This window comes from Benincasa hispida, chromosome 3 (genome assembly GCF_027475165.1).
Source record: "Benincasa hispida cultivar pf3 chromosome 3, pf3_genome.v1.1, whole genome shotgun sequence".
In the NCBI taxonomy this organism is placed as follows: domain Eukaryota; kingdom Viridiplantae; phylum Streptophyta; class Magnoliopsida; order Cucurbitales; family Cucurbitaceae; genus Benincasa; species Benincasa hispida.
The window spans coordinates 37,235,391-37,254,235 of record NC_143480.1 but is presented as its reverse complement, the minus strand read 5'-3'; the positions used below and the strand labels follow the sequence as shown (position 1 = coordinate 37,254,235).

At 34.7% G+C, this 18,845-nt stretch overlaps 1 protein-coding gene across 2 annotated transcripts; it reads left to right on the top strand.

Moving 5' to 3' along the window:
* Positions 1 to 12,750: 12,750 nt before the first annotated feature.
* On the top strand, positions 12,751 to 17,993 carry LOC120072606 (diaminopimelate epimerase family protein). Of its 2 annotated transcripts, XR_005480548.2 has the most exons (10): positions 12,751 to 13,214; positions 13,548 to 13,715; positions 13,830 to 13,900; positions 14,591 to 14,648; positions 15,088 to 15,267; positions 15,766 to 15,850; positions 16,021 to 16,080; positions 16,184 to 16,257; positions 16,423 to 16,597; positions 17,708 to 17,993. XR_005480548.2 is itself a non-coding variant. In XM_039025003.2 (9 exons), the coding sequence occupies exons 1-9, from the start codon at positions 12,936 to 12,938 to the stop codon at positions 16,540 to 16,542; spliced, it is 1,095 nt and encodes a 364-aa protein (XP_038880931.1). In that variant the 5' UTR covers positions 12,751 to 12,935; the 3' UTR covers positions 16,543 to 16,749. The 2 variants fall into 2 exon arrangements, 1 of the variants encoding a protein (XP_038880931.1); XM_039025003.2 differs by lacking the exon at positions 17,708 to 17,993 and having other exon boundaries at positions 16,423 to 16,749.
* Positions 17,994 to 18,845: the final 852 nt, after the last annotated feature.

Below are 18,845 nucleotides of genomic sequence, written 5' to 3'. Positions count from 1 at the left end.
GCAGCTATGAGTCTTTAGTGAAGTGTACCCACAGTTAATGAATATTGATTAACTTAGTTAATGAGTTTACCAATTAATCTCATATCATTGGAGTTTCTGATTTATAGGTCCACCAGGTCCCCTCGTTAGCTCACTAGAGGATACTTAAGAGGGATAATTTGAATTGTTCAAATTAATTTGAGGAAACTATATATTAATGTGATTAATATATAATCAATTATGGATATGATTTATAATTAAATTGGAGAGCAATATTTTAATAAGATTCAAATTAATTAATTCAAGTGAATTAGAACACAAAGCATTAGTTAATAGAAAGGTTTTGCACATATACATGAGATGTATATGATAATTAAATGTATACATTAAATTGGGTTTAATGTATAAATAGTTATTTAATTATTGTGTAAATTAAAATGAAATATGTGTCATTTAATTGAGCTAATTGATTAAATAAACGTTATTTAATTAAATGGACTAATTAATTAAATAAATATTATTTAATTAATTATAGAAAATGAAAATATATTAGGAAAAATGATTGACTCTTCTCTATATTACCTCCTCATGGCCCTTTGGCAACACACTTTGATTGTAGAAAAATTCTACAATACACAACTCCTTAGTGTTATTTTGCAGAATTTTCTCTAAGCCATAAATCCTCTCAACTCTCCAACACACTTTTCTCCTCTCTCTCTCCTAATAGTTAGATACTGCCCATCCCTCTATTAGAATATCAGACAATAATGAGGTAACTCTCGTGGTAGTGTTCAAGATCGCTCAAGGAGTTGTTCGTGATCAAAACCATTTGAAGATCTATTCGTTGGAACCTTGGAAAGGATTGTTTGTGGCACTTGCGAATCTACAAAGATAAGAATCGTTCTAACCTTTTTCCCAATAACATGCTAGTTTATGTTTTTATTCTATTCCATCTAGTATAACGATTTTGTTTATTGTAAAAATTAACTCGCGGGATGCAAGGCAATCTCACAAGAGAGACACTTCCATTACGGGATTCAATCCTTTCACGTACTTATATGGTGAACATTAATAGGGTTTTGCCCCTCCATAGTGAGTATCTAGCGATCAATGGCTCGTTTGGGAGGAAGAGTTGTAGTAACGCCAAACACATCTTTGCTTTATTCTAATAGTGTTTGAATCATTATCGATAAGTCTTCTTCCTATTTCTCCTTAGAGTCAGGCACAAGATCCTGTTGGGTTGTATATCCTAAAACTCGCACTTTGTAAAATTAAACATATTCTATTTGCAATAAAATGTTATTAAAGTTTTGTTCAATAAAATTGTTATTGAATATGTAAATTGCACTAAATCTAATAAACTAAGATCCATGGCTATTACATGAATAGTTAGACTTTATGTGGAGACATAAGAATGGATCAAGTTCAAGTAGACAACCAAAATGGTCTATAGTATACGAATAAGGTTGGGTACCTTATTCTGGTAACACTATTGGATACAACCCACATTGTACAAACGATTTAATCCTGAATTGTTCATGTGGAGACATGTGAGTGGGGGCGTCATATGTAAAGAGTTTTTATAAGACTAGACAAAGAAATAAGTCGCTCTTACTTATGTTGTTTACTATTTAAGACTGGCTATTTCAAAGCGATGACCTAGGTAACTCGACCTTAATACTGAGCTAACTATGAACTTCTGTTTATTCGAGATTATTCTTAGATTGGCATAGGTGAGGGTTGGCTCAATAGCACCGGCTCAATAAGCCTCCCATTTTAAGGGGGTAGATAGCTGGAGACATAGGGTGTAAGATGAAACTCACTCCTACCTACTTTTAGGGATATTAGAGAGGTTGTTCTCTGAATTACTGATTCCAGGTCTTGACTAAGAGGCTCCCCTCTCTCATTGGCCCGAGAGGGATTCGGTTTAGTAATTGGATCATGAACCAATTATTCATTAGAGGATCAGTGAGATTTAAAGAGCAAGATGTAATCTCGGGTGTAAAACAACATTCGACCCAACCTTTATTACGAACAACCTGGGAAGGGTCAACTTACTGATTATGGTTATATGAAGTGGACAAAAATATATCAGTGAAGGGAGTGCAACCACTGGACTTTAGTGGACTGACCTGGTAGTTAACAAATGTTGATTAATTCGGCTTAAAGAGTTTAGTCAATTAATCTCGGAGTGTTGGAGCCCATGATCTATAGGTCTACTAGGTCCCCTACTAGCTCACAAATGGATTAAACCTTAAAATAGAGTGATGAATAAATTTGAAGTGTTCAAATTTGAATTAAGGGAATTAGTAATTATATATGATATAATTACACGTCTAATTATCGAATTAAACAAAATTAGAGATTTGGATAATATTTAAATTTAATTTAAATATTAATTACATGAATAAAAATTTATGATTGTGGATTTGGTGTTTAATTAATAGAATATTTAATATCTGATATTAAATTAATATAATTAATTATTAAGAATTAATTTTATATGAAATTAATTATATATAAAATTAATAAGGTTTTAATATAGAATTAAAGATTTTTTTAAGTTTGAAAATTATTTTTCAAGATAAAAAAGAAAATTGAATTTCAAATTTAAATTGGAAAAACCCATTAATGGGTTTATCCAACAAAAGACACCATTTTCCCACTCAATACCACAGGTAGGTGTTGTCAACCCCTGAGACAATTTGAATGCATGATGGAAACGAACAAGACTCAGTTCAATTAACTGAGTTAAAGGGCCATGCAATCAAAATTTGAAAGCTAAGCTGCTGAAGAAGTTATTCTTCATTCACTAACTGAAAACAAACTTTTCTCTCTACAATTCCCTAAACACTAGCTCATTTTGGATCCCACAATCCAATCTAAGGTCCTAAAGAATAATAGGGAAGATCAAGTGGTGGTTTACAACGTTTATGCTGATGAGGTTCAAGCTCGATTTGAAGATCAAAGAGTTCTTCAAAGGTATGTTCTAGAAACCCTTTTTTTATGTAATGAACATGCTTTCTTAGATGCTAAAATTGATGAATTCGAGTGATTAATGATCCTGATTTCTTCCATTGATTGCATACTAACTCCATCAAATCTTTCGTCTCTTTGGTTATTAAAATTTGAAACTTAATTAAGGACCTTTGATCTCCTTTCTCCCATATTTTTTATAAAGCTTTCAACAAGATTTCTAACTTCGTTAGGGATGGATACCCGCGTAATATCACCTGAGAAACTTCCGAAAAGAAAAAACATTGTTAACATCAGCCAATGAACACTCATGAAGCCGATTGTACAAAGTCACTACACTGCATCCCTCATATAACATTTATTTGACCCAGATCAATCGCAAGAAAATCGGTTATTACTACTAATTTCGAAAATTTTAACTCCCATGATTTGTACATTCCTCTTCCCCGATCTACGTTCCATTCCTGATAACCACCCTAAATTTTTCGTTTTTCGTACTCGATAGGTTGAATTCATTCACAACTTTTTGTTGAATAAAATTGTGGGTCGCTCTGTAATCGATCAACATAATGACCTCTTTACCTTTCATAGAGCCTCTTAGCTTCATCGTTCCTTTTGCAGAAAATCCAAGAATCAATTTCAACACTATTTGTGCATTCTCGATAACTACAATCGCTTTTAACTCCAGTTTCTCATTTTCTTCTCTGCCCTTCTCACCTTCTGCATCTTCTTCCTTATGTGTGATAAACAACATAAGTTCTTGATTCTCCTACATTTTGCAAAGGTGCCCTTGGGAGTATTTTTCATTACATAAAAAACATAAGCCCTTGCCAAGTTGTTCCTAAAATTTGCTATCAGACAAGCACTTCACTAGAGGATCCTTCTTCGCGTAATGCCCTTTCATCGAAATAGAAATTTGCTTCATCCCTATGGTTTCGTTCTCTTTTATCGTTGCCTTGTTGATGGTCAACTAGTCTTTCTTTCCGCTTTGGGCTTCCTTTTGTCTAGCCTAATAATACCCAAATTGGACAGGGCTAATTTCAATGTTGCGTTTCTATTGTTTACCAATTGGGCCTCATGCATAGACTCCTCCAACATTGTTGGGTGTCGACTGATTACTTTAGCCTCTAATGTTAGTTCTAGCACATTTATGAACACATCCTTGAGCACATTCTCAACCATTTCCAGCACTGGTGTCAAGTAGGTTATGAGCTTCTTCATGTAATTGGCATATGATTCTTCTTGTTTGATTCGTATCAACCTCGTCCTCAAACTCTCTTCTTTGGTAGGTCAGAAATGATAAAACATTCCTTTCTTCAGTTATTCCCAAATGGTGATTGCCTTTCGGTTATAGCTCCATTGGGACTAGCCAACCTTGTCAGATGCAAAACTAACTACGACCACTTTCACCTTCTCAGCATACGTCAACTCATGGATTTCAATGTAGGGTTCAGCCCTGTATATCCACAATTAAAGTTTTTCACCAGAGAAAACAAGCATCTCAAGATGTTTATACTTACTCTTATCTGATCCTAAAACTTTTTTGTTCTAGGATGAGTCTGACTCATCAATCTTCCCTTCGATCTTAAAACGAGTCCCCTCAGTTGTCTCAGCTTCCTCGATCTTTCACGTTGACCTTTTGTCTCTCACTTCCTTGATAAGCTTATCGATACTCTTACAGAGATTTAAGATCATTATCCTTCATTTTGGAGTTCTCTTTCACGTTGGTCTCCCTTCATTCCTTTATTTGCTTCGAAGCCATTGATTTTGTTTACCCCAGGATTTAGGGGTGTTCAAAAAACCCAATAACCCGACCAACTCAGACTACCAAACCAAACCGTAAGGATTAGGTTGAGTTAGATTTTATTTTGAGTTGGATTGGGTTAAAAAGTATTAAAAAAAAATTAAATTACGGGTTGGGTCTTGGCTTACTCTTGTTTAGGGTCGGGTTGACCCAACTCGACCCGAGTATATATATATATATATATGTATGTATGTATGTATAGATATATATATATATATGTATGTATGTGTATATATATATATATATATGTATGTATGTGTGTATATATATATGTATGTATGTATGTATATATATATGTATGTATTCAAAAAACAAACCCTCGCCACCTGTCATCACAGTCTCTCTCATCTCACGCCTCATGCCTAAATGCCTCCGGCCTCACACTGACTCGCAATCTTCTCACCGAGTCTCGTAATCGCCTCATGCCTCCAACCTCACACCTCAGTCCCTCATGCCTCACGCCTCTACCCTCTCGGTCCCTCACGATCACCTTCACGCCTCTGCCTCAGAAGTCAGATTTTTCATCCTTTACACCATATCTTCACCATCCGTTTCAGTCTCATGCCAGATCTCTCAGTTTGTTCATCATCTCTCAGTCCTTCATACCAGATCTTCACCGTCCGTTTCTTTTGGTATGGAGTTTTTGCTTTTTTTTTTTATTAATGATGTTGAATAAAAAATTTGCAGTATTGTTTGTGTTTGTTAATCACTGTTAAGTCAATATTATGATGAATTATGAGTGGTTAATCCCTAAATTATTCATTAATTAATTGTTGCCTTTCCCTTATGTAACTAATTGAATTAATTTTTGTTCAAATTCACAGTGTCTTAAGAATATTTAGATTCTCCAAAGCCGTCATGATGGACACTAGTCATTTGTAGAGAGCCCCATCATCCTTTGTTGTTTTATTACTTATAAACGATCAAATATTATTATTATTTATAAACGATCCTCTTGGTTAAACGTATTTGTAATTTTTTCAAGCATTGAAAAATGAAAAGACCAAAAATGAAGAAGAAAACTCACTAATCATTCATCAGGGTGCTTTTTTTTTTCTTTCTTTCTTTTTTTTTTTTTTTTTTTTTTTTTTTTTGTAATATGCTAACAGTTCTTATTGAACATGGAATTTTATGTAATAGGCTAATAGTTATTATTAAACTTGGACTTTTTGTTTCTATTGTGAATGATTTTGAATGGAGACTTTGAATACTTTGAGTATGGACTTTGAACTTGAACATTTGAATGATTTGAAATAGTTTCTTTTGAAGTTTTTATTGAATTTATGGTGGTTGTATTTTAAGGTAAATGCTAAAACTTTTGCATAGATTACATGTTGTTTGATTATTAAATTTTTAATAATTGATGTAATATATTTAGAATTAGTTCACTTCTATAAATATGAAGGTTTATTGACCCACAAAAATCAAATTTTTCAATAGAAAAGGAAGTAAGGAAAAAAAATTCAAAAAACAGTCAAAATTCAATTAAAAAAAAAATCAAAATTGGTGATCCAACCCAACCCAAACCGAAAAATTTAGGTTGGGTTAACCCTTAAAAAATGAACTGTTAGGGTTTATTTAAAGCCAACCCGAATTTTTGGGTTGGTCCATAAAACGCCTCCAATCCAGCCCATGTACACCCATACAAGGATTGATGGCTCTGATACCAATTAGTTAGGTTTCCCTTCCATGCACTTAGTAAAATCCAACAAAGTATGCAATAAAACTGATAACTTGTAGAAATACAAGTTATTTATACCATCTTATTTAGAATATACGGCAAAAAGAAGGAAAAAGTTGCGTCGAACGTATAGAAATCGGCTTAGAAACGTAAAAGTTGGAAATTGTCGAAAACACACCCACTAACCCCATTGCAATGGCAAAATGGAATGTCCAAGTCTTTGTTTTGTAGGAAATAGGTCACCGCATGCGACGATCACTCGAGGACAAAAAGAGCAATGCATTCGCACTGCATGCGACGGTCAATCAAGAACGAAAAAGAGCAACACATTAGCACCGCATGCGCCAATCGATCCTAGATAAAAAGATCAACGCATTTGCACTGCATGCGGCGATCAATCGTAGATGAAAAGAGCGATGCATTCGCAAGGATTTCTGAATTTGTACAGCTTTTCTATTGTACGATCTGACAAATTGAATGTGGAGCAGAGTGGACGTTTCCACCGAGCCATGGCAGAAAAATCAGCTTTTCAGAGCGGGACAACTGACGAAGGAGATGCCAAGGTCTATAAATAGCTACATCAATTCCAAAGAAAGGAGGCTGGTCTGAAGAGACACTTAGAGAAAATTGGGGAGAAAGATGAGACAAGTCCAAAAGGGAAGTCTTGGGAGCCAGAAATTCATTCACACGCCCAAAGGGAAGCTCTGTGCAAAGATCATTTCTACCTGGGAAACAAGCCTAAGAAGGAAGTTTTCCACCACACTCCTCTTACACGCCGGCAAGCAAATCGTCTCCGATCGGGATCTGTGTCAAGACATTGACACGCTTTCCTAATTTGTTCTCACTTTCTATTCATCGACTGTACTTATTTTTAATGTTTCATTCATCCATCTGTAACAAACACATATCTTATCTCTTAATATCATTATCATATTCATTGTCATTGCTATGTTCTCCACCATACATTCATGGTCCATCTCTCTCATCATGTGCAACTAATCCCCAGAGTAAAGAGGAAGGATTAAGCGAGTAAGTTAATCCATGTTGAAGAAATTTGCTAAGTTTAGCTAAAGCATGCTCAACTGCATCTTCACCTGTGAGAGTAGAAGTGAAGATGTTATTCAACCTCTTGAAAGAAGGTGGAAGAATGCGTTAACTAAAGCAAGAAGTTTCCCGAGATGGAAACAACCTTGCGTTCGCAACGTTCATCCCTGATTCACCATAGAAATATGGGAATGCAGCCGATCACTAAAAGGTGTAAGCCAAGGAAAAGCGGAACCTTGGATGCGTCCTTAACAGGATTGACGACCTTGCGATGTACTTTCCCCTAACCCATTCTCTTTCTGACACATTTCACAAGACTTGCTACTGCATTCCATCAGATACTTGCACATCTTCACAGTCAGCCATTTATTTGTTTATTTATTACTTTATCATCGCATTTTACTTTGTCATCGCATTTTACTTTTCCAATACAATTCATTATTATTTTGTTTTCGGTTGCATATATCACATTAGTATTGCATTGATCATCGCAATCCCCGTGTTCGACCTCAGATCACTCTGAGAAACTTGCGTTGGAATTATACTTGATTCCAGCGCAAGAAAACTTGTGACACGTGCGTACTACATGAATGCATACTACGTACGCAGATCAGCAGTATCACATACATTATTTTAGAACGTAGTATCGCATTTATTATCGAGAAGCGTGATTCATAACCGCATACACATCATCCACGTCCAGACACCATCATCCATTCTCCACCATTTCCAATCCTTACGGCGGCATTACATTTACATTCCATTACGTTCTGTCCGCCACAATTAAAATTCATTCAAAAAAAAAAAAAAAATAGAGTAACAAGCTCTAAGAAACTGATATTTAAAGAGATTAATATTCAAAATCTTGCTTAGAAGAAACTGAGCCTTTTGGCTTAACACAAATAACAATACCAAAAGAAGGACACAACAAGGATGATAAAGAAAAGGAAAGAAAATAGATAGCAAACCAACACATCCGAGAGAGCTAGTGGTCCTATACTCTAAAAGCTGCTATAAGCTTTTACCCAAAATTCCCCTGCCTACATTGATTCCCAGGCCTTCCATTTATAACAACTTTTGTGGTCCCTCGATATATTTTCTCTTCTCAACGACTTTTACAGCCAATGCCTTCTGTGCAATTACTTTCTTGCCCCTCCGTTTATATGTGTACAGAATTAGGGGTTTAATACATATACTACATACTTGCTTAAATATGATTGTTAGAACTTATTTGGATTTTCCCTTGTCCTAAGTTAATTCATGGTTGTTTGTCACATTAATCATTGCAAACGGTGTGGCTCGATGGTTGTTAAAGGAATAATTTACTTCTTGAAGTTGGAAAATCAATTTTCTCAATGATTAATAGTTGGATATTAGTTGGGTTGCAACCATTTTTTGCAGGTATCATTTTAAAAAAATGAATTTGCAACAATGTGACACCGTGTGATTGACCTCGTAGCTACAAGTAAGTTCGACCTTCCCATTATCCAAAGTCTGTTTTTGATTGTTCGTTTTTCAACAAATAAATAAATAGTAAATTACTACACAAGATTACTCAACAAAGAGTTATATTTTCTTTTCCTTTCGAGTTCCAATTGTTGGGTTTTATGTCCTAAAACTCGTGGTTTGTAAACAATAAACTCATTCTATAAATCAATAAAGTTGTTTTTGAATATACGAATTACTTATTTCGTTTTAGAAATATATCCAATAAACTAAAAGATCCATGTCTTTTACATGAGTATTTAAACTTTATGTAGAGACATAAGAGTGGATTAGGTTCGAGAAAATAGTCAAAATGATCTATAGTATATGAATAAGGTTGGGTGCCTTATTCTGGTAATACTATTGGATTCGGCCCACTCTGTAGTTGTTACAATTTACTTGTAGTTGTTACACTTTTAAAACATGAGTTCACCTAAGTTCGCATGCAACTTTTTTTTATTGATTTTAGTTCTAATTTCCATTACAACACTTATAACAGGAAACAACTAAAACTAACTACAATGCAAAGCAACACATACAAGGCATTCATAACTCTTATAAATAAGCCTAAGTGTCATGCTCCATGCATTGTTCATTCATTACTACTTTTATATAACTCTTATATAACAAAGTAATGAAACAAGCTACATGCTCTCATACACCCTTATATTATAACACTTATAATATAAAGATGAAGCATGAAAATGCTTAATGCATGCATAAATATAACTCTTATATTATATAATGCATGAGCATGCTTTCTTGTAATTTCATCATGCCAATTACTATATTATAACACTTATAGTATATGATGCATGAGTAAAATGCATAACCTAAGGTGGGTTTTAAATCTATATGTCATACACTATGACATAAAAACAAACATACATCTCATGTACATTAAGTAAAAGTTGATGGACCGGGATAATTAGCCTTAAATCCTGAAAAACAAAGCTAACTATTACAAAGAGTATTGAGTCTAACAGTTCAAACAGGCGAATCGAGTCTTGAACCGTCCGGGCGAAGCCGCGTCTCTTTGATCGTGTAACAAATCCTTGTGATTGTCTAGCAACGCTGTATAAGCATAAACGATCGTTTAGCAACGATCGAATACCTTTCATTATACGATGAAGCATGAAGGTCACACGATCGTGCAGTGCACATCGTGAAACGATCAAGTAGACAACAACGATGCGGTGAAGCATAAACGTCTAAACGATCGCTAAGAAAGCGTAAAATATCGTATATCGGGTGATCGTGTAGTCAGTGACTATGTGATGAAGCATGTTGAACTACACCATCGTTTAATATGAGTGCCTTCTAAATGATGAGTGTCAAAAACTCTATGCGATCGTTTACCTCAAGTGTCAATGCGATTGAGTAGCCAACGTTACACGATAAAGTAAACTCTTTACTCAATTATTTACCATCAGTTATACGATCGTTTAGTAAACACTTCACGATCGGGTATAACTTTTCTACACGATCGTTTAGCCAAATCTTAATGAATGTTTAGCTTGGGCTACATGATGCGACCAACTTTTGGTCTTCTTCCTCGATGAGAACAACATCTCCATGCTTCGAAACTTCATCACGAACGACTAAAAAAACTTCAAATATTTTGAATACAGACTCAATTGCTTGTTAATTATGCCCTTACAAATTAACACTTTGTAAACTTAAAGAAAGCTTTAAACAGAGGCAACCATCCCATAAACATCCATCAACACATCCACAAACACATTTAACTCTTAAATGCATTGTAGAAAACTTAAAACTTACCACGACTGTAAAAGAAATTCAATACAACAATGGAATTTGGAATATCAGAACAAACCTGACTCTAATACCAATTGAAGGAAATCTAAACAGAGATCTCCATGAGCAGCGGAAGTGGATCATTCCAAATCCCATTCAGAATGAACACAAACATTTTACAGACTTAAACGAAAACAAACAGATTATGCATAAACCGAAATTATAGCATGTTATAAGAAGATACGAGGGATAAAGTATGCGTACCTTTGAAGAACTCTTCTTCAAGTATCCCTTGATCAATGTCCAATGCGTCTAATGATGCACTTGAATGCAATGAACGGAACAACCAACAACACAAACAACTGGATGCTTCTCGAACTCAATCGAGTCCACGAATTTAGAACACTACCATAATGGTTATCTTGGTATTCTCGGTGTGAGAATCCAGAAGTTGTGGGCTCTGTAGGATCTTGGATTGAAGAAGACAGCAGGTATACGATCGAGTAGACGATCGAGTAAGTGGGAGATAATGAAGATTGTCTATCGTAGACAATGTACTAGATCGTTTAGAAGATAAAGCCAGCCGTATAGACTTTTGCTACTCAACCGTGTAGCAACGATCAAACGAGCAACTATCGTATAGTCAACTCTTAGCTTAATCGTGTATGCTCTCAACGCTATCTCTTAGTAAAAACACTATCGTATAAACTTTTCCTCTTTAATTTTTTTAAATGAAAAAATTGAAATAAAATAATTAAATCTTTTTATTTTGATACCACTTGGCTAAAAATATAATGATATTCATTTTTGTGGTGCACTACTATCGAGTGGGTATCACTAAGGAGTTGTGAAGCATGGAGTTTAGAAGTAGGATATGTGAATTTCACTCCTTCTTTGACCCAAGGCGTCAGTGGGTGTTTGGAGTAAGAAGTGGAATAGTGAAGAGTAAGAAGTTACGAAGTTTAAGGAGTTGTAAACTTTGGCCTATAGTGTAAGAAGTTGATAAGATATAAATTGATGTTTCTTAATAGTGAGACCGAATTACAAATAATAAAGTCACTGACAATTTGGATTTCGCTCAATGCCTAATTTATTGGTTATTTAGGAATAAAACGATGACGAAGAGTCGGGTGAGGTAAGAAGGAAAAAAAAAAGAAAAAAGAAAAGCAATGCTACTGCTCGTACGAGATTTTCGGAGAAACGTGTTTCGTGGCGTTGAACTTGTGCTAATGTAGATTTTGATGCAGATGTGGTTTGACTTCTAATACTTGACCTTCTAATTCTCTATCAATTGAATGTGTAAGCTTGATGTATGGAAGCGGAACGTGTGGATGTTCTTGAAATTGGAGTCTTTGAGTTTCAAAGAGTGGTTCAATCTTCGGATTGTTGGGAGAATTCTTTCTAAACTTTTTGAAGTGCAAAATTAGTTCTCTCTAGACTCTCTAGAGTGCACAAATTTTTAACACTTCAAATGAGGAAGAATCAATTTATAGAGTTTTCTAGTGGGCTTTGGGAGCTTGGACTTGGTTGGTCCATGCACCTGACCATTGGTTCAACTAATTGAATTTGGGCTTATTGGTAATTGAGGTAAATTAAATATATTATTTTAGACTCAATTTGACTTTAACCCAAATCTTAATATTTAATTAGATCAAAATAATTAATTTAATCTAATTAAGACTTCTACAAATGATATCATCGGGATTCACCAATTTATGTCTTCAATTTTAATTGGGACACTTGCCAATTTTTAATTAGTCTCCAATTAATTATTTGTAGTTTCATCATTAATTTGATAAATGACGTGACAATTTGTGATTGATTTAAAATTTTTCTTTCAACATCGAAGAAAGAAAACAACGAAGAAAGCGCCCACAAATTAAAATTAAATCAAGGGAAAAATTTGAATAATAATAACAATAATAATAACTTCAAGGGTCAAATTATCATGTCTATAATTATCTTAAAGATGTGCTAGAGATGCAAATATAAAATCCAATGGTACTACCCATTATAAATTTTCATAATTTAATGACCCAAGGGTAGAAGTGGAATTTGGAAGTTAAGCCCAAACCGATTGTTTTGAATTATTGGCCTGGGCATTTTTGTGGCCGAAGCCCAAGGCTGAACCACTAACGACGACTTCTTTCCTCGTGGCACCTCCTCAACAGCCACAACACTTCCGTATTCCGACACCACAGCGCCGCCATGGCCATAGCCGGCACCATTTCTTTTCCACTGACCTCTCCATCTCCACGCTCTCTCGCCTCATTTCCTTCGCTTCGATCGTCTTTTTCTTCCACACTTCAACTGGATTCCCTTTCGAAGCATTCCGCGCAGAGAAGAAGCCCTAGGCTCACTATCTCCGCGTCTTCCGCTGGTCTTGAAGTTACAGAGAAAGCGCCGTCGTCGTCTTTTCTTGACCGGAGAGAGAGTGGCCTCCTTCACTTTGTTAAGTACCATGGTCTCGGCAATGACTTCATCTTGGTAATGATTCCTTGAGTTTACTGTTTGATATGTTTTTTGTTTGTTAAATCTTGAAATTGGCTGTAAATACGTGTTCGTATCTAAAACTTATCCGTTGGAGCTTTGCATTTGAAATGGTGGGAGTCTGTAATCGGTACTTGGTATCTTAAATTTCTGCCGTTGACTCTGGTGATGTTAATCATGGAAAACTATATGGATTTTAATCAGAAAATAATTGGAAAGTTTTTCTCGGTCAGTTTTTTCTTCGTGCAGGGAAATAGTTTAATTCATTCTCAGCTAATCAGTCTAGGTTTATTTCTTAGTCTGATATTGATTGCAATTGAGCTTGAATAGGTTGATAATAGGGACTCATCAGAGCCTAGGATCACCCCGGAGCAAGCTGCGAAGTTATGTGATCGAAACTTTGGGATCGGTGCTGACGGAGTTATCTTTGCTATGCCAGGCGTTAATGGTACTGATTATACCATGAGGATATTCAATTCCGACGGTAGTGAACCGGAGGTAATTAATTGTTTTTTTTTTTTTTTTCCATGAATAATTGTCTATGGCTGTTATTGTATTTCTTCTATCATTTACGTCTGAGTCTGTATTTTTCTTTGCGCTTGTTTCTTATAGATGTGTGGTAATGGAGTACGATGCTTTGCCAGATTTATTGCTGAGCTCGAGAATTTGCAGGGAACGCATAGGTATATCTTCTTCCTGTTTTACCATTGTTTATCTTTTGAGGCCATTTGTAGTATTGCCCAGTGTTTTAAAAAGCTCTCCCGGACGCGCGCCTAGGCCCAAGGCACAGGTCTGGCGCCTCGCCTTGGTAAGCGAGCCTCACAAAATAAGGCATGCCTTAGGTGCGCGCCTTTTGTGAAGCCCCAAAGATCAAAGCCCTGCGCCTTGGGGCTTTTCAATTATTTTTAAAAAATAGTAATAATTAAGGGTTTTCGTTCTTTATTAACTAAAATGATCAAGTATACCAAACCTAAATGCAAAATTTCTTGTGTTTGGGGTCCCTATTTTTTCCATATTTCCACTTCAATTATACCCTCTCTTTTTAATGTAACATTTTTATATATAGTGCGTCTCACAAAAAAAAGCCCGCGTTTTTTTGTGCACCTTGCGCCTAGGCTCCAGAGGGCCATTGCGCCTTAAGGTGCCTTGGGCATTTAAAAACACTGGTATTGCCCTTTCAAGACGATTAAAATTTTACTTTCGGTATTAATATTTCAAAAATGAACGTTTGCCTTATATTCCTGGTACTGTGCTTAGAAATCTGTAGTTTACCTATGAGACTTATTAAATTATGATACCTTACATCTTTTATCTCATGTTTATTTATGCATTAGAAATTTCTGAGCGCACTGTTTTTGTTCATCCTCACGCAGTTTCACTGTTCATACTGGGGCTGGTCTTATTATTCCAGAACTTCAGGATAATGGGCAGGTATACCTCGATAGATTTTCTAATCTATACTCAACTGCTGTTTCAATTTTTAGAGGTTTTGGAGGGAGGTTTGAGAGGTTGTTAGGTTAATGCTTCTCTTTTGGCATCGTTCATTGGGCTTTTTGTAAATCAGCTTTGTTTAGATCCTTTTGATTGAAGGCCCTTCTTGTAATTAGTTTGGAGATTTCTTTTATGGGCTTGTTTTCTTGTATTATCTCGTACGTTCTTTCATTTTTCTCAATCAAAGTGTGGTTTCTTACTCATTTTTTATTATTTTTTGAAGGCTTAACAGGCACATATTTACAATTTTGCAATCGGTGCTATTATTGTTATGTTTATTATTTATTTATTTATTTATTTTTGTTTGGTGGGGGGGGGTGGGTGTTATGCAATCTAATTTTTTTGTTCCGTGTCCATCTTAACGTACATGGAATTTTAGGTAAAAGTAGACATGGGTGAACCGATTCTCAAAGCATCAGATGTGCCTACCCGATTGGCACCAACTACAGACCAATCTGTTGTGAAGGCAGACATCGAAGTAGATGGAGTTGCGTGGAGTGTGACCTGTGTCAGTATGGGAAATCCGCATTGTGTAACTTTTGGCAACAAAATTGACCAGGTATTTATTTAATATGTACATTTTGCAACATCCCATTCACTCTTCTAAATCTTTTTAAAGTTCCTAACGTGGATTACAGTGGCTTGCTCTTTTGTTTTCTTTTCTTTTACGTAAATATCTTTGCAAGTTGTATATATTGTTTAAATGATTTAGTAGATTAGAAACTATAAGTTACACTTTAATATTAAGTACAAGAGTTCCTGAGTACTTTGTAGGCTCCATAAATACGTACATTGTATATATCATAGTTTAGTTGATTGATTGAGATGTGTTCAATATTGTAATGTTAGCTATAGAGCATCAATGAACCAACGAGTACAATTTAATTAAGAAGCAATACGAAGTTATGATGAAACCTCTAGTGATGGCTAAGCTTTTTTGACATTTAAGTAATTTTTTCCCTCCTTTGATCTAATATAGCTTACAGCAGTCTCTGGAATGCAACTTCATAGAGTTTTGAGTTACTATTTGTGCTGACTTTAGCCTGGTCATGAACAGAATCTGCAGGTTGATGACATAAATTTAGCTGCAATTGGTCCAAAATTTGAACATCATGTGATGTTTCCAGCACGAACAAATACAGGTTGGTTTTTTAGCAAGTTTGGGATTTTAACTTTTTCTGGTTGAGGTATATATCTTTGAGCAAATGTGGTTTTTTCCTAACCATTTAAAGGGTCTTCCCTTCCCTCTCTACGAATGTAATCTTTTTACTTTTTTGTTCATTGGGATGCTCCTTTTACCCTGCTTATACAGAATTTGTGCAAGTCTTCTCCAATTCACACCTTAAAATGCGCGTGTGGGAGCGTGGTGCAGGTTTGAATTTTATATAATTTAAGATAAATTTAAGTTATAAGCACATGAATATTGAATCACTTCATTATAAACCTGCTGGCTGTACTTCTCAATCACACTACAGGTGCAACACTTGCTTGTGGAACCGGAGCCTGTGCGGTCGTTGTTGCAGCAGTTCTTGAAGGTCATGCTGGACGGGTAAGAAGATCATGTGTATCTTTTAGCCCCACATCAGTAATATGATTTAGTTTCATCAGTATAATTGCACAATATGGTTATATAAACAGAGAAAAACAAAGGTCATGCAAATTTCAATCCTTTGCTTTAAATTTCCTAACATTAGATTCGAATATCTCGAGACAGAATTGCACCGTCGATCTTCCAGGAGGACCATTACAGATAGAGTGGAGCGAGCAAGACAACCATGTATACATGACAGGACCAGCCGAAGTAGTGTTCTATGGATCGGTTCCTCTACAATAAAAGCAACCTAAAGAATCAGGACAAAAGTAACTGTCGAATTTTGGCCTCTCAACTGGTAGGTGGTAATTTATGAAAATGTATCTTCTGTTTGTACTTTTATTATTCTGTAATGCACTTTTCTGTGTGAATTATAATAATTGTCTTATGTTTTTTAAGAATAAAATTAACGTAATGGTAGACATATTAGCTTTGATTTCTTTTGTTGAATCTGGTTAGTGTTGAGTTTCCAACTAACGTTAAGAAAGAGAATTCATAGTATCTGTTGTAAACATTATCCAATGTGATTATTCTTTCATTAGAACAATGACAAATGAGAAAATTCATAGTATTTACTTAGGACCGTTCACGGTTTGCTTTTGGATATAATACCAAAGTGAACCAAACTGAATATATTGTTTGGTCTAAACCGAATTGAATGGAAACTTATGTAAAAATTGAATTTTTGCTTCAGTTCGATTTGTCGGTTTCAATGTTCACCTCTAGTATTTCTTTTTAGAGGGGTGGATGGACCATGTGTGGGTTCGATTGATAGGCAGGCTCTGTTGTAATTATGATTTTGGTTTGATTTTGTCAGACCATCTCTTTCTTAGTTCTCGTGCTTTTCCTTTTTGGCCAACATGTTACTTAGTATTTGTGATATATTGTTCCACTTGTTAACCATCATAAGTTGACCGTGGTGAAAAGGAGACATAGTCTCAATAAATGGCTATGAGGTCAAGGGTGCAATCCATGGTGACCATTTATCTAGAAATTAATATCCTACGAGTTTTCTTGACATTTAAATGTTGTAGGGTCAGATGAGTTAGTTATCCCGTAAGATTAGTTGAGATGTGCGTAAGCTGGTCTGGATACTTACGAATATTAAAAAAATATATTTACTCACTAGTAGCATGCGTATGGGTTTAATTACCATATTTCCTCTCTTCTCCCTCCAATCTCACTTTGATTACGAATATTATGCGTATGGGTTTAATATGCGTATTGGTGGATAAACATTTGCTCATATAGGAATTGATGACGAATAGATTCTCCAAATCAGTCAAAAATGTCCATTTAATTTTAATATTTGGCATTCTAATTCAAATTAGTTGACGATCTCGATAAAGATGATTTTTTTTTGGATAGGTGACAACCATTAAAAATAGTTGCTTTTTTTTTTTTTTAGATTCGCTACAATGTAGATGTTGGAGAATCAAATTCCTTGTCATAAATTTACCTACAAGGGCAGTGGGGGAATGTGATTATTTAATGTGTTATTATATGTAATGACCACATTTTGCTATAAAGTAGTTTATCTTTTGCAGTGTATTTTTTTTGTCAAAGCATTTTCTTTAAAATCAAATATACCAGTCCAGTAATACCTCCTTACCAGATATTTTTATTTGGGCAAACATTGTATCAATTTAAATTTTGAACTTCCATTGGTGTATTAATCTACACGTTTCTTCAAATTTCTCTCGACTAATATCGTGCGAAATGTTTAATTTGAGTCAATTAAATGCTTAAATTTTCATTATTCAGTCAAATTAGATCATACATTACAATTACTTTTGAAAATTGTCCGTGTTTTAATTTTTAAACATGTATAGATTTCTTCAAATGTCGGTTTTACAAAATAGACAATCAGAATAAATGCATGGATAATTTTCAAAAGAAATTTGTCTAAGAGTTTAAATTGATTCATTTATGAAAGTTTAGGGATCTAATCGATACAATTATATGTTTGAGATTTTTTTTTCTCTACCCTAACTCCAATTTTTTCCTGTCATTCAAAAGAATCTAGATAATTACTTTTTGAAAAATCAACTTTCAAGGAGTTTCATAACAGAAGTTTTTGAAATTCAATATCATTTAAAAGAAAAGCAACTGATTTTCAACCAAAATCATTTTTGAAGCTATGCCAAAAACACTCGAAATGGCTACTTTTGATAAAATGGAAAGAAATGGCTATATAATACGCAATGTAAAGGAAAGTCAATACGCACATTTTCGTTTTGCAAATCAAATCAATATTAAAATTGAAAGTCATAAGTCAAAAAGGATAAATAAAATAAAGCCTAAAATGACAGGAGATTATCGAATCAATATTAACATTAACACGTCTTAAATTTATAAGCCGATATAAACATTGTTAAGTGGTAATTGACATATACTCTCTCTTAAGGTCATAAATTTGAATTTCTCTAGGTCATTTGTTATACTAAAAAAGATGATAATAATAAATAAACATAGTTTAACTAGTCATAACATAAAGATTTAACTAAAAGATTGTAAATTAAAAATTTTCAATTTCTACATGTTAG

Bases quoted from the DNA above. Each gene is read 5' to 3' on its own strand.
- LOC120072606 (XM_039025003.2), top strand. From the start codon at position 12,936: ATGGCCATAGCCGGCACCATTTCTTTTCCACTGACCTCTCCATCTCCA. The intron at 15,851-16,020 runs GTTGGTTTTTTA...CTGCTTATACAG, and splicing joins TCCAGCACGAACAAATACAG to AATTTGTGCAAGTCTTCTCC. The intron at 16,081-16,183 runs GTTTGAATTTTA...ATCACACTACAG, and splicing joins CGTGTGGGAGCGTGGTGCAG to GTGCAACACTTGCTTGTGGA.